We start from the raw sequence: 14,468 nt of genomic DNA on the forward strand, positions 1-14,468 counted from the left end.
TTGAAAGATTTTAAAGGTTAGAAAATTTTATTTTTATTGTGTTAAATGCAGTAAAACCACAGCAAACCTCTGAGGGGTATAAAAGCTTTTCATGATAACTCCCCACTTCACTTTATAAGGAGTATTAAGATCCTATCCCAGTAGGATCCGTGAACCCACTTAAACAGGCTGTTGTATAATCCTCAGGCCTGAGAGAGGGCATCAGGGATGTAGGTATTACATTGAAATGGAAAAATATTAAAACTCTGAGTAAAATGAGAAATAGGACTTGTCTTTACTTTCTTCCCCCGTGGCTAGCGTCACACACCCTCCAGATCCACCGCCAGGTGGACCGTCCTGGTCTGAGTCTCAGCTCCACGCCCTCGAGCTGTGATGGTGGGCAGGTTACATAGTGTCCCCAGCCTCGGTCTCCATGTGTGCGGCGTCGGCCGTGGGGCCCACCGTACAGCCTTGTGAGGGGGGATGCGTGCGAAGTACTTGCCACGGGCTCTGTCGCGGGCGTTGCTGGAATTGCTAATGGGATTCGCACAGCAGCCTTAGGAAGAAGGCAAAGCAAGTTTTCCCCCAAGTGAAACAATAAAACTGGGGCTCAGAGAAGTGCCGCGGTGTGTTGAGGATTAGACTGCTACCGCCGGACCCTGGGGCTTGCTGCTTGGCCCCAGGACACCAGCATGCCGCAGTGTGACGTGGTGTTGTTTTGTTTTAAAGATTTTATTTATTTACTTGACAGAGAGAGAGAGCACAAGCAGGGAGAGAGGCAGAGGGAAAAGCAGGCTTCCTGCTGAGCAGGGAGCCCGATGCGGGGCTCGATCCCAGGACCCCGGGATCATGACCTGAGCCGAAGGCAGACGCTTAACCGACTGAGCCACCCAGGCGCCCCAGTTTTAAGTTTTTTATGGAACTGTGATAAACATTCAGAAAAGTACACATATTTCTAATGGTACATGTGGCTCGCTTTTCACACACTGAACACACTTGTGCAGCCAGCGGCCAGATCAGGAAACAGGGCATTAGAGTGCCCCGGGAGTCCCCTTGTGATCTTTCCAGTCACTATCCCTGCAGAGATGACCACTCTCCTGTTTTTATCAGATGTAAATGAAAAGGCAGGTCTTTGAGCCTCAGCCTGTGCATGTGCTGTTCCCTCGCACGGACCTTTGTAACCTGGTAAGCTCTGGAGCTTTTAAAATTCTCCTCTGTGCAGCCTCACCCCTTGCTGACAAAATGAAATTCTCCTCCACTGAGCAGCTTCACCCTACGTGTAGCTCTTACTGCAAGCGCCATACTGAATCGTCACTGCACACACGTCTAGTGACTAGAAGCTCCTTGAGAGTGTGTCCTTCTGTGCCTGGCACAGATTATGGAACTAAATTGAAAACACAGGATTTTCACATTTTCCCTATCTGTGTACCTGAATATTGCATTTCAGGTCATTTTAATTTCAGTAAATAACATTCAGACGTAGGAAATGCTGTGAGAATTTTCTAGTGGCAAGACACAGGCTAGCAAGGAGTAAAGGCCCATTTTCCTCAGTATCTAAAATCCAGGGGCTCTAAAAACCAGTAACCCGAGCCGTGTGTCTTCCGTGGAAGCCCCTCTGTCCTGCTGCCGAGCCCCAGTTAGCTGGCATCCTCCCTGCCCCTGACAGCCTATGAGAGACATCTCTGGGGGTTAGAGGTAAGTACAGAAGAATTACACAAGAGACGCAGTCGCTATTGCTCGGGGCTCCGTATTCCTTTCTGTGAAACCTGGCTTCAGTTGATGTAACTCAAGTGTAACTTCTCTTTGAAAAATTACAGATCATTGAATATGAAAAAAAGCAAACCCTGGGACAAAATGACACTGGATTCAGTTGTGATGGGACTGCTAACACATTCAGGGTCATGTTCAAAGAGCCCATAGAGATCCTGCCCAACGTGTGCTACACAGCATGCGCGACACTCAAAGTGAGTCTTCCGGAATGTTCCACAGGGTGAACTGGGGGGTTTCCTCTCGCATGTTACAGAGTGGTTTTCCACAGAAGCTGAGAGTCCCTGACGATAAAGCCTTTAGGAAGAGGGGAAAGAAGGAAGCTGGGAGTTCAAGTGCTCTCCACTGGTTTGACGACGAAGTGCTTCTCAGCACAGCTCGCAAGAAGTAGCCCTTTGCTTGAGTAGGAGTTTGAATGTTTGACAGAAGATAAAATAATTATTTTCTTAAAACCATTTCACTGTTGTCTAAAAGCTGACTTCTACATTCAGTATTTTTAATCATTAACTGGCTTTGTAGCAAAAACTTCAGTTTTCATGAAATGGCTTAACATAAAGTTTCATATAAGAACTATAATGAAATAGATTGTTAATTAATTAAAACACCACATTAAATTGAGTGCTTATTAAATGAAAATTACTAATGAACCTTTTGTTCTCATTTAGGGTCCAGATTCCCACTATGGCACAAAAGGATTGAAGAAAGTCGTGCATGAGACACCTACTGCCAGCAAGACTGTTTTTTTCTTTTTCAGTTCCCCTGGCAATAATAATGGCACTTCAATAGAAGATGGACAAATACCAGAAATAATATTTTATACATAATTCAACATTCTGATACATCTTGGCTAAATAGTACCATACCATCTAGTCTCAAAGGCATAAAAGACTGGCCACAAAAAATAGTTTGAGTGTCATGAATATTTAAAATTTTAAGATAAGAAACATTTTAGTTTCTTAGAAGAGATGAAGAATGTTGATTTAAATCTCTGCATGGTTTAAAAGCAGATTTTCCATTTTCTTATAACCTTAGGGGAAAAGAGAACTGGGCGTAACTATTTAAAAAAAACAAAACAAAGCACAGGTCTTTCAGCTTTATCTTGTATAATTTCATAGATCAGCTGACTCATGGTCTTTCCACAGTTTTATAGAAAGATTCTTGTTTCAGACAGCTGGTTTTGTTGTTGATGTTGTTTTAACTGTTGTGAAGGTTAGATGAGTTGGACTTAACAGGCTTATCTGTTCTGAAGGTTACATGAGATGAGATGGGTCAGTATTCCTAAAGAATTCCCATTAATTCACATAACTAATTTCAGAAAATTAAGAAAACTGACCTTATATTTGGAGTTTTGAAGTATCTGGTTGTTAGCATTCAGAATATTGCTAGAAGTAGGCCTAATAAATGCCCAAGAACATTCTCAATGTATTTACAAAAAAGGATATTTTATAATAGTATATAGTCGTGTTACGTAGTACAGTTTTAAACTATAAATGGAGTTTGTACAGATTCACAATAATGTGACATAAACAGAGGATCTAAAGGTAGAGTCTAAGACTGGATTCTTTATCACTAAACTGCACCATTGTCCTCGTGTGTCTGTATGGGGGATGCTCCTGAGAATGCCCGAGATTGAGATGGCGCTGCTGGTGGCCACCAGCCAACCAGCGTCAGTTCCACATTGGGGCCATAATCTTACATAACAAGAAACTGAATAAAATACTGACCTTTCTAACAACTACTTTGAAATTTTAAAGAGAACCAACAGAATCACTCCTGAAAAGTATACTTTCTGTCACCTACACAGTTCTACCCAAGAAGTAAGATACGTTTCATATTTATGACCTCACTCATGTCACAGGTACAGCTGTATTAGGAGGGGATAGGAAGTATACCTGGTAGAAAAACATTTGTATACTTTTTTATAAAGCAAAATTTTTATATAAATAACATTCTCTTTTTCCCTCAAAAGTGATTATCTTGTTAAAAAAAGCTTATGTGTAATTAAGTTTAAGATATATCAAATAGTTTTGGAAGATGGTTAAAAATCACAATTCTTTTAAGTAACAACTTAAAAAGAATTGAGGTTTTCTAAAAGTAATTAGGACAAAATTTTTTCATCTAAAATAGCACTTCATTTTATATTTTTAAGAAGGTAGTGAGGTGTGTTGGTGGCAGAGGTCTCAAAATTGCTGAAGAAAGGACATTTTTCTATCCCTGGTATCTTATGGATGTAAACCTCAGTTAACTGGAATATCGATGAAATGTGTGTGGTTCTGGTTAACTAAAGATTAACCAGCAAATACCCTGTAGTAACTGTTATGGAAAGTACTTCTACCTTGCAAAGTATGGTATGCCCTGGGTAAGTAAGTTAATGTTTTTTTGACATTTGAGGCATTTCAAATGCTTTTCAAGTATGTTGCACTGAACAATGATTGTAACTGAAGGTAGCTATAGAAGGGCTAAGAAACGGAACTGTTCACTGATCCGGGACATCCCCTGGAATTTTTTAAAAAATAAATATTATCCTTTTATTTTTTTGTCATTTGTCTTTTTTTTCCCCCCCTGGAAGTTGAGTATAAGACACTGTTTTGGGACAAGGATTCTAGTTAATTGAGGTTTAACCTTATTTTTAATTTATGGAAGTAATGCAACACAAAATAAGAGTGCCTCGCTCCTGCTGCCTTAGCAGTAATCACTCCTGCCGTCTGTCTGCTGCTTCGTCCTTTTTTGTGGCCTCCGGTTTTTCTCCCTTGTTCTGATCTCAGGAGGTGGGAGAATGAAGACTCTTCTCGTTATTTACTGTTAGGGTTGTTTGGTGTTAATAATAGCTACCAGAACGATCGCTGTGTTGCGGGCTCTGCACTAAGTAGCTGACACATTCTCATCTGTGCCTCACATCAGTGTGAGTTTATAAGTACTGTTCTAAAACGCACTTCCCACGCAGAGATTTCATGTTTCTAAAGGTCCGTCAGGGGGAGGCAGAATGTAAACCCAGGTCTCCCTCCCAAGCTGCGGCTCCTGAATATCCCTGAGATGATGCACTCTCCGCTCTCTGCCCACTGCCATCATCCTGGCTCAGGCCACCATCTTCCATCTGAGCGGCAGGTCTCCCCGCCTCTGCTCTGCTGGCCACGCGGCAGCCAGTGTGATCTTTTCTCCAAGCGCCAGTCCCTCGCTTCTGCCCACCTCCAGTTTCACCTCCTGCCACATCGCACATCAGAATATCATCTCCTCTCCTTTTACATTGTGGAATCCTCGGCGCCTGGCACAACAGGTGGAATGTGCCCGAGGGCTGAGGCTGCACGACGCTGCACATCCACCTATGGGCCATGGGGAGCAGCGTCCGCACCCGCTGGTGGGCAGCAGGAGCCGGCCGACACCTGGCCCTGTGCCCGCCTTGCGGCTCGCTGCAGTCCTTTGTTCCCAGGAGGAAAGAAGACCAGCGTAACACAGCCTTCCTCCCTGGGGTGTGGGGGGCTGTGGTTGGGGGCCGTCCCTACAGGATTCAAGCCCAGCTCTCCATCCCAGTCCCCGGGCTACTTTCCAGGATGGGGGGTCATGCTCCCGCCGGCCGGGAGGGGTCGCCCTGGGGCCGGAGCGGAGACGCGGGCCTGCGGGGCCGCTCCCGCCCGCGTGCGCAGGCGCGGAGCGCTCTTCCGGCGCCGGTTCGCCTCCGCCCGGCTGCCCGGCGGGGATGCTGCGGCTGAGCGGCAGGCTGAGGCAGCTCCTGTCGAGACGCGGGGCCGGAGCCTCTGCCCGGCTCGCCTCAGGCGCCGAGATGCCCAAGAAAGCTGGTGCGACGAACAAGGCCAGTGGCAAGCCCCGTGGCAGGGGGAGGGTGGGCGGCGCGCGGGAGAGGCGGGGCCCGCAGGCGGGGAAGCGCAGCCGAGACCCGGGGCTCCCGCGGCCTTCTGCCGCCCCCGCCTCCGTCCGGACGGCAGGGTGCCCGTAGCGCCAGCGCCCCCCGGCGTCGGAGGCTCGGTGCGCGCCGCGCGCCCTCGCCCTCCGTGCGCATCCTCTGCGCACCTGCCGCCGCGCTGCCCGGGGTCCTGGACGCGGAGGTGGGCGGCCGCTTCCGTCCCCGGAGCAGGCCTTCGGTGCGGCCGCCGTCGCTTCCTCTCCCCCAGCACACACGCTCCCAGCCCAGCTGCGCGCACACGTTTGTCGGCTCGTGCTGCCGGGGGTGCCAGGCTGAGTAAGAGGTGGCCCCTGCTCCCGGCACTGAGGTGGCTGGTCCCGAATTCCCGGCGCGGGAGACTGGCACTCGGTTGGGCTGATCGGAGGGCCTCGTGCGAGACTTGACTCGGAATACTTGGGAGACCTTTCCGGGTGGCCAGAGATTCCTGAGCGCCACGAGCTCGTCTTAAAGGTGCAAGGGAGCCGTGGCAGGCGCAGGCGTGCGGGGACGTGCCTCACAGCCTGGGACGTGGCCGTGCGGGCGTTGTTGTCGTTTTAGGGTAAGAACCAGAGCGAGGAGCCAGAGAGACCCCTTCCTCCCCCAGGCGCTGTGGCGGTTGATCCTAAGGGCTGTGTCACCATAGCCATCCGGGCCAAACCCGGGTCCAAACAGAACGCTGTGACAGGTACATGCGGACGCTGAGCTGGGGGTCATGGGCGGGGGCAGGGGGTCCCTCCGCCCTCCCTTCGCCTTGTTAGCTGCCAGTTGATCCCGTACGGGCGGTGTGGTTCTCGAATCTGCGATGACAGGCTTCCCCGGTTACTAGATTCTAATAATGTAAAGGGGTCAATCCAGTGTCGAAGTGAATACACGATATTTAAAGCATACCAAGTTCGAGGAAAAAGCCATTGTATATTTTCTCCCTTAAAAATACGGTATTTTAGAAAGGACACGTGTATGTAGCCTAGAATTACTAGTCTGTCCTTATTTCAGAAGTGGAGACATTGGTCGGAGAAAGAAAGAAGAGACATTTTGGTTGAGTTTAATGACCCAAGGAGGAAGAGAAAACCTGGAATCTGAGAGCTCTGGTCTTCAGCTCCTGTGCAAACTTGTTTTAAGTTAAAACAATACAAAACTGTTCTGGGCCCAGTTCTTTTTCTCTGTGGGATGGGATATTGGACTAAGAGGCTTTCAGGCGATTCCCTGGAGCCCAGAAGGTGCCTCAGGGCTCCCTTAGGTGGGCACGGCGGGGTGGGGGGCAGCAGGCAGGGCTCCTGAGTAACTGTTTGCATTTATTGTGAATGTTGGGAGTCCAGGGGAACTTGTATGGGGGCAGGTGGGGGGGCGGTATTCTTGGTGGGAAAAAAGTTTGAGAACCATTCATCTGAAATACTGTGAAGGTCTTTTTCACCTCCAAAGCTGTTTATTCCTTTTCTTTTTACACTTTGAAAACAAGACCTCAGAACTGGGGTGCTGGACGTGGTTTGTGCTAGTGGCCGAGTTAGCTTGGCTGTGTGTGGGCCGCACCCACCGTGGCCAGCATCTTCTGAGTAGTCGCTGTGGACAGTCCGCTCTCGGCACACCACGTGTCATCAAATCTGAGACGCCATCCACTAGAAGGTACACAAGTATTCTGTGTACCAGCAAGACAAAATCCATGTGAATACTTTCTTTGCCCTCTATTGTGAGGCACATCTGGATTTGAAAGGTACTAAAATGCGGACAAAGGCACACCTTAGAATCCCAGTCGGTGACAGGACAGGAGGTGGGTTGTTGTGCTACTTTGTGCTTGTGGATTCTGTGGCCACGTCATTCACACGGGCAAGGTGTAAGTGTGTGAAAATGCCTGCGTAACCCCAGGTGGGGACCAGCTTAAGCTCACTTGCAAACTCCTTTGAGTAAATATTTCTCACTCCGAATAACTGTGGAGGACTAGGGGCAGGTGCACTTTATAAAGGCTGTATTGACCGGGGAGGCAGGAGCACTCTTCAAAAGCAATGTTCTTTGTCCCAGGATGTCAAAGCACGCATTCAAATTAACTTTGACTTACAACATAGCTTTATAGCCATGTGCCCTTGGGCACATCTGGATTTGTTTCCTCATTTGTCAACTGGAGATCATAATGGCATTAATATCTTCTTCATAAAGCTGTAGTGAGGATTGAACACATTAATATTTGTGAAGTCCCTGAAACATGTTTGTGTGCCATCGAATTAGTGTATACAAGTGCTGTGTAAATGTTTAAATGCTGCATTTTAAAAACCAAAAGAGGCATTTCACATGAGCTGAATCTCATTTTCCCAATGACGGAACCGGGAGCTGGCTCGTTCACACCCAGCTCCTGATCCTGCCTTGGGGCTCTTTGTACCACTCGGGCAGTTTCCAGTTGCTTGAGGCCCAGGACACCGCCCAGGACTCTGGGCCCATCTTGGTCCACAGGATGGGGGAAATGTCAGTTTTCTCTGGATTTCTTTCCTGAAACGGCAGAGGCGTATTTATCATGTTTATGTTCCCTCAAGTGTGAGTAGTTTACTCGCTCATTTCTTCATGCAGTAGTTGATGGAAAACCCACTCTGTGCCAGGGAAATGCAGACCCTTTTACAGAGTATCCTCGCTCCTAAGGATATAGTCCAGGCTGATTTCATTGCAGACGTGACAGTGGAAGCTGTGAGCGTGGCCATAGCAGCCCCCCCGTCGGAAGGAGAGGCTAATGCCGAGCTCTGTCGGTACCTCTCCAAGGTCCTGGAGCTCAGGAAGAGTGACGTGGTTTTGGATAAGGTAGGTCTCTCTCCCTGGAAACAGCTTTGATGATTACACAGTCATTATTTTATAAATATGGGTTCTTTCTTTTCCAAGTAATTGAAAAGCTAGGTTTTCTTTTTAAACTCTCATCCATTTAATCACTAAAATGTGTGAATTCTATGTAGTCTCCTTCATTCCTACTGCCTTGATCCTTACTCTGACCGTGCTCTGTACATGTATTTCTTAGTTGCCACCATTTCGAGCATTTTCTCCTTTCTACATGTATTCCTGTACCTGCTGTCAGACTGATTTTATCTGTCTTTTCCTTCAAATCATCACCATACTAACAAATCTGAAAGGGGTCCCTTAGTGAGTCCATCAACGTGTTTCTGGTCCCCCACGTTATCCTGACTCCTGGGAGAAGCTCATTAAGAAGAGAGAGGGCCAGGTGAAGTCATTAATATCATGGGTTTGCTCTGGGGGTGGGTATCAAAATCACCTGGGAATGATGTCTAAAATACACATTCCTGGGCATCACTCAAGACTTTTTTTTTTTTTTAAGATTTTATTTATTTATTTGACAGAGAGAGACATAGCGAGAGAGGGAACACAAGCAGGAGGAGTGGGAGAGAGAGAAGCAGGCTTCCCGCGGAGCAGGGAGCCCGATGCGGGGCTCGATCCCAGGACCCTGGGATCATGACCTGAGCTGAAGGCAGACGCTTGACGACTGAGCCACCCAGGTGTCCCTCAAGACTTATTGAAATGGAATTTGCAGGAGTGAGACCCAACCATGCTTCTAATGATATACTCTCTAGATCCAGGTTCTAGCTGGCATTCAGAGTCTTTGGTTAATAGGCTGCATCTAAAAATCTCTCCCATCAGACCACTTCCCTTGATGTATCTTCCACCTGTGGCAGGTCATTTCGGGTTCTGTCGGTGCGCATGCTCTGACATTGGCATGAAAGGCACTTCCTGCTCTTCTACCCCGATAGATGACCCTGGCTCAGATTTTACCTTCTTGAAAGGATGTTTCAAAATGAAACCCTTGGCTCAGTTGGTTGTGGAATTAGAGCATTTGCTTTTTTTTTTTTTTTGAATTTTCAGAAATGTGTAACAGAACAGCAGTTCTATATTTAGAATTGTTTTTATACAAAGTTTATATAAAATTGCAAATTTGGTAATTTAAAAAATAATTTTCACTTTTAATTTAAACAAGGAAGTTACTTAAAAACACGATATTCTACATCTGGACTCAATTCATTTTGAAATTTTAATGCCAGTTTTTATTATTACAGAAATTGATGTATGAAGGTAAAAACCCTGGAGAGTTGTAAACATTTGTAGTACGGCGGAATCTAGGGATACAGCTGCTGGTTAGACCAGAAACCCAGAGATGAGCGGGAGAACGCGGGTAGCTCGGCTGTCGGGAAAGCTGCAGCCCACCAGCGCAGCCCCGAGGACTCAGCTTTGATGGCCGCAGCCGAGCCCTGCTCTCTCTAGTAGCACTAGAATGCTCAGTGAGTCATCCTCACACCATTTTTTCCTTTTGGTCCAGGGTGGTAAATCTCGTGAAAAAGTGGTGAAGCTATTAGTGTCCACAACTGCAGACGAGATCTTGGAGAAATTAAAGCAGCAAGTTGAAAAAAAATAAAAGCAAGTTATGAGAAGTACATCCTTGAGAAGCTTTTTAACTGCTATTCATGAAGAGGCTGTTAAGTAGGAAAATGTATTTCAGTGCACTGGAGACATAAAAAAAAAAAATTAAGAACAGGACTCAAAAGAGAAGTAGGAATTTTAAAAGTACTGTATGTTCGATGTAGGTTCTGACATCCAAACAGTTTGGAACATTTAGTCCGATTTCACTGCATTACAAAATAACAGAACTGGAAGAGATCTTCAGGACGACCTCAGTCAGCCCCTTGCATCCTGTGACGGGGCTTCTGCTATCCAGAAGTTGAGAGTCTTGTTCAGGATCACACCATGCGGGATGGCAGCTAGAAGCCAGGGCTCCTGGTTGGATGCAGTTTATCCTGATTGTAAATGAAGATGTTTCCACAGCACTCTAGGGTTCTGAGAATTGCCTTCTCTAGAGTTTACAAGTGACAGAAGAAAACCTGTCACACTGCTTTGTGGTCTTACTTTATATTTTAAAAGGCTTATCTAAATACAAAAATGCTTTTTGTGTCTTTTGAAAACTCTATGGAGCATTTTGTGAAAAAGTAAATAAGAGTAATCAGGACTTGTAATTTACTGTTAATTATTTTGGGGAAGTCACTGAATTTTTGTCCTCATTGGATGGTGCAGTCTTCAAATGTGGTAGTTCTATGAATCTCCAAAGATCCTTCAAAGAAGAGGGCCTGGAAGCTACTTTCAGTATTTGTAAAAGCCTATCAGAAATCATATCTACATTAAAGCTTCAAAAGCTAATAATAAATACCTTGTTTTTAAATATCCAATGCAAGTTATAGTGATTTGGTCAGGTAAATAAGTTCATTACCTTTGCTGATCAGAATCAAAGTAGTTGGTGCGCTTTTGTCTAAGTACCTGAGAAAATATATTGGTAGACAAAATGTTTAAAAATACAAAATCCCCAAGAAGGACCAGTAATAAAAATTACTGATGATGAAAGAGCTGAGAAATTGCCATCTAGTACAACTCCTATTCTGTTGATAGGAACCAAGGACAAGAAGAGTCACTTGGATTACCCAAGATCACAGCTAATACTAACGGCAGAACACGAGTTATGCTCAGCTGCCTTCTTCTCGAAGCCATACCGCCTCCAGAAGTGCTTCTGCTGTACCTGGTCTTGGCTTCAGAACTTTTCCTACTCTTTTCCCACTCTTTTCCCATACATTTCAGTGTGTGCTCTGAAGGTATTTTACTTACGGTTTTTTACATGGATCACTGTTAGGATGCCTTCCTTGACAAGTAACAGAAATCGAACTCTATCTGGCTTACACAATAAAGGGATTTGTTAGCCCAATACCTGGAAAGTCCAGAGGCAGGGTTTACTTAGGGGTTAGTCTGATGCAGCAGCTCAGCGATGTCATAAAGGACCCACTTTCTTTCCTTCCCCTGCCTCACGCTAGCTAGCAGTGCCAGCTTCATCCTTAGGCCCACTTCCTTCATGGAGGCAAAAAGGCAACAGCTCTAGGCTTCACATCCCCATACCACTCCCTGCAGCAGGAAGAGGCCACTCAGAAGAGCTCTGGCATTTTCCAAAAGCTGTTAGCTTCTCCCCACTCCTTTGTGTCTAGGGAATGGGGGGAGAGAACCAGAGGATGTAGGTGGCACCTTTGTAATGTTTAAAGTTCCAAACAACTAAAAACTCAGACTTCGGGAGGCAGGTTTTCTCTGGGCTATGGGCTGCCAGGAATCCCCCCTCCCCCCCACCCCAGCCAGGGATTTGTAGTAAGGGATTTGGTTAAGTAGTTCCTTAACTGTAATGCAAAATATAAATTTAAAAACACACTGTGACCCCCCCCATAGATTTTCTAAAATGCATGTGACTAGAGACTAAAAATTTTAAGAAGCTAGATTTTCAATTTACATCCAAGAGGTGGCACCATAATTCAACAGCAGAAAGCCACACAGAATCTGAAGGGACTGATAATTCCTTGAAGCGAGCAGTACTCGTAGGAAACGTCTTCTGTAGCGCCTACCAGTGTCACACGCTGATCTTGTCTGGTCTTGGAGACATTTCTTAGGCTTATCCCCACATTCCTTGAGTTCAGTTCGGGTCAGAGTGTGGTGGTAACTTCCTTGGCTGGGTACTCAGAAGTCCCAGCTCAGTACCTCGGTGGAGTCAGCATGGCCCCGAGTGTCTCCCTTCATTCTGCAGCTTTCAGAAATCCCAATTTATTTGGTGTTTTTGAAAACGGAACTGGGCTGGGAAATTGGCAAGGAATTCATTTCTAAACATGATGCCAGTTTATTAATTTGAGTGAAGAACACACCTGCCAAATAGATGGGATAGTGGGATCCTCTAGTGAGTATATTCTGTTACTTTGGGAAATCTCTTCAAGAAGCCAGTCATCATTTGAAGACTGCTTGGAGAGCTTGGGATCAGAACCAAGGGAATTAGGGGGATGGGCAGGGGAGCTCTGACCATCTGAGAGAGACCCATTATATCTTAGCCCGTCTCCTGGGACAACACTGCACACTGACGCTTCCTGGCACAGGAGCTCCCCTTTTCTGGGCTCTGAGAAGACCACCTGCTTCTGCCCAGATAGGCTTTCCTATGACAATCCTTATAATTCAGTTGATAAGGTTCTCAGCATTTTGTAATCCTTTTCTGGCTGTGTGCCACTGGGTCCATCTAGTCCCCTGGATACTAGAGTCTGGGCAGGCAGGAACCCCCAAACTTAAGAGACTCAGTGGTCATTTCTACATGAAACTCCTCCATAAGATGGTTTTACTATCACATTGGCTTTCAAATTGTGTCACAGCCTTATGTGTCCCTAGGGATACCTTGGGGGGTTGGAGAACTGGAGACTAAGGGAGTGAGTCAAGTCAACAGAACTCCAAGCCTTTAGTCCTCTTCCAAAACTATGCTGTCAGTATGGTAGCTGCTAGGCGCATGTGGTTACTGAGCACTTGAAAGGTGGCTAATCAGATTTTTAAAAAAAAAATAAAAGCATCATGGAAGAAAAGGCCGTGTTGGAAACAATAGAGAAGAGGCAACAGAGAATAGGGCACAGAGTTTGGAAGGCAGGATAGAGAAAGGTGAGCAAAGAAAGGAAAATGACAGATCTAGAAGTCCGGCAAAGGGAAGTCAACACAGACATAATTGGGGTCCTGAAAAAGAACCCAAAAAGTGGAATAGAACAAAGATTTCAAGATACAATCAAGAAAATATTGAAAAAAAAAATGATTTTAAGGAATAAAAGGTGCAGCATCCCAGGGGAAACACTGACGAAGAATGGTTGACAGGGAGATAAAACCTAGTAAAGTTCTCGGATTTCAAAAATGCTGGTGGCCATCTAGACAAAAAGTTGAAGTCCTAGGAAGGGAGAGGGGAGACATATATATGTACGTTCATATGTTGCTAATGGGAATGTGAAGTGCTACAGTGTTTTAGAAAATGTGGCACTTACTAAAAATACAGGTGTTTTAACCTAATAATCCTACTTTGGAGAATACCTCATAGAACACATAAAAATGCCAAAGAATATATGGGCAAAAAAGAGGAAACAATCTAAGTGTCTACCTATAGGAGAATAATCATATAATCAACAGAAAATCCATACTATAGAGTATTAGACTGTTAATTTTTAATCTCTAGTTACTGAAGTCATGTCTATTATGTTGCATGAACAAAGAGTAATACGTGTGTGTATATATTTATATGTACAATCTCACTTTAGTAAACAGAAAAATATATACGTATATCAAATTTACACATATTTGTGTGGGCACGGTAAAAGAGAACATACACAACAGGCCATAATCGCTGGATGAGTGCAGCGATTGGTGGTGGTTCACTTTTTATAATGTTTATTATTTTGTATACACACCAAACATATATAGTGAAGGAAATTTTAAAATGAGAAAACACTCAAATGAAAAAGCTCTGGCCTTTAGCAATTAGAGCAGCTTTATTTATGTAATTCAGACGAAGGCTGGAGATCCGTTAGGGAGTTAAAGGCACTGGCAGTGGGAAAAACCACGAGATCATCACCACATCCTCCCCCACAGCTGTCTCAGGAGAAGTCACTGGAACCCAGAGAAAACCTAACTGGTAATTCATACATGGGCTCTGTGTGTCCCTTAGGGACAGGAATGAAAACACCAACTGAATTAGCCCATCAGCCCGTGGAGACCTTGGTAAAGACTTGTAAGCTGCCTTCCTTGCACCAGGTCAGCCCAGAGGTACCCCACATCCCACTCTACCTCTGGACGCACACAGCTGACACGGACCTGCAACCTCTCGTGTGCCCAGCCCCATGATGCATACTTTGTGTAAATGCTTTCACTTAATCCTACAAGGGGGCAGTCAGAGTGCATGTTAGCAGTTTTGATGGAAGGCCTGTCCTCTTACCTTGCTTCTCCCATACCGTCCTGTAAATCTTAAAATCTGGGG

The 14,468-nt window shown here is 45.6% G+C and overlaps 2 protein-coding genes across 2 annotated transcripts in view; both read left to right on the plus strand.

Annotated features, from left to right (window-relative positions):
* The window catches only part of BTBD1 (BTB domain containing 1), a 42,701-nt gene extending 38,424 nt beyond the window's left edge, over nt 1–4,277 (plus strand). Inside the window, exons 7-8 of the mRNA XM_078078825.1 lie at nt 1,797–1,943; nt 2,412–4,277. Coding sequence (XP_077934951.1) covers nt 1,797–1,943; nt 2,412–2,570 — 306 coding nt within the window. The 3' untranslated portion in view covers nt 2,571–4,277. The remainder of the gene's footprint in view (nt 1–1,796; nt 1,944–2,411) is intronic.
* A 1,110-nt stretch (nt 4,278–5,387) lies between these two features.
* C8H15orf40 (chromosome 8 C15orf40 homolog) lies at nt 5,388–10,842 on the plus strand. The gene is made up of 4 exons (XM_036068713.2): nt 5,388–5,554; nt 6,203–6,329; nt 8,295–8,422; nt 9,942–10,842. The coding sequence occupies exons 1-4, from the start codon at nt 5,441–5,443 to the stop codon at nt 10,035–10,037; spliced, it is 465 nt and encodes a 154-aa protein (XP_035924606.1). The 5' UTR covers nt 5,388–5,440; the 3' UTR covers nt 10,038–10,842.
* Nucleotides 10,843–14,468: the final 3,626 nt, after the last annotated feature.

This window comes from Halichoerus grypus, chromosome 8 (assembly GCF_964656455.1).
Source record: "Halichoerus grypus chromosome 8, mHalGry1.hap1.1, whole genome shotgun sequence".
Taxonomy (NCBI): Eukaryota; Metazoa; Chordata; class Mammalia; order Carnivora; family Phocidae; genus Halichoerus; species Halichoerus grypus.

Bases quoted from the DNA above. Each gene is read 5' to 3' on its own strand.
- C8H15orf40 (XM_036068713.2), top strand. From the start codon at position 5,441: ATGCTGCGGCTGAGCGGCAGGCTGAGGCAGCTCCTGTCGAGACGCGGG. The intron at 5,555-6,202 runs GCCAGTGGCAAG...TTGTCGTTTTAG, and splicing joins AAGCTGGTGCGACGAACAAG to GGTAAGAACCAGAGCGAGGA. The intron at 8,423-9,941 runs GTAGGTCTCTCT...CTTTTGGTCCAG, and splicing joins GTGACGTGGTTTTGGATAAG to GGTGGTAAATCTCGTGAAAA.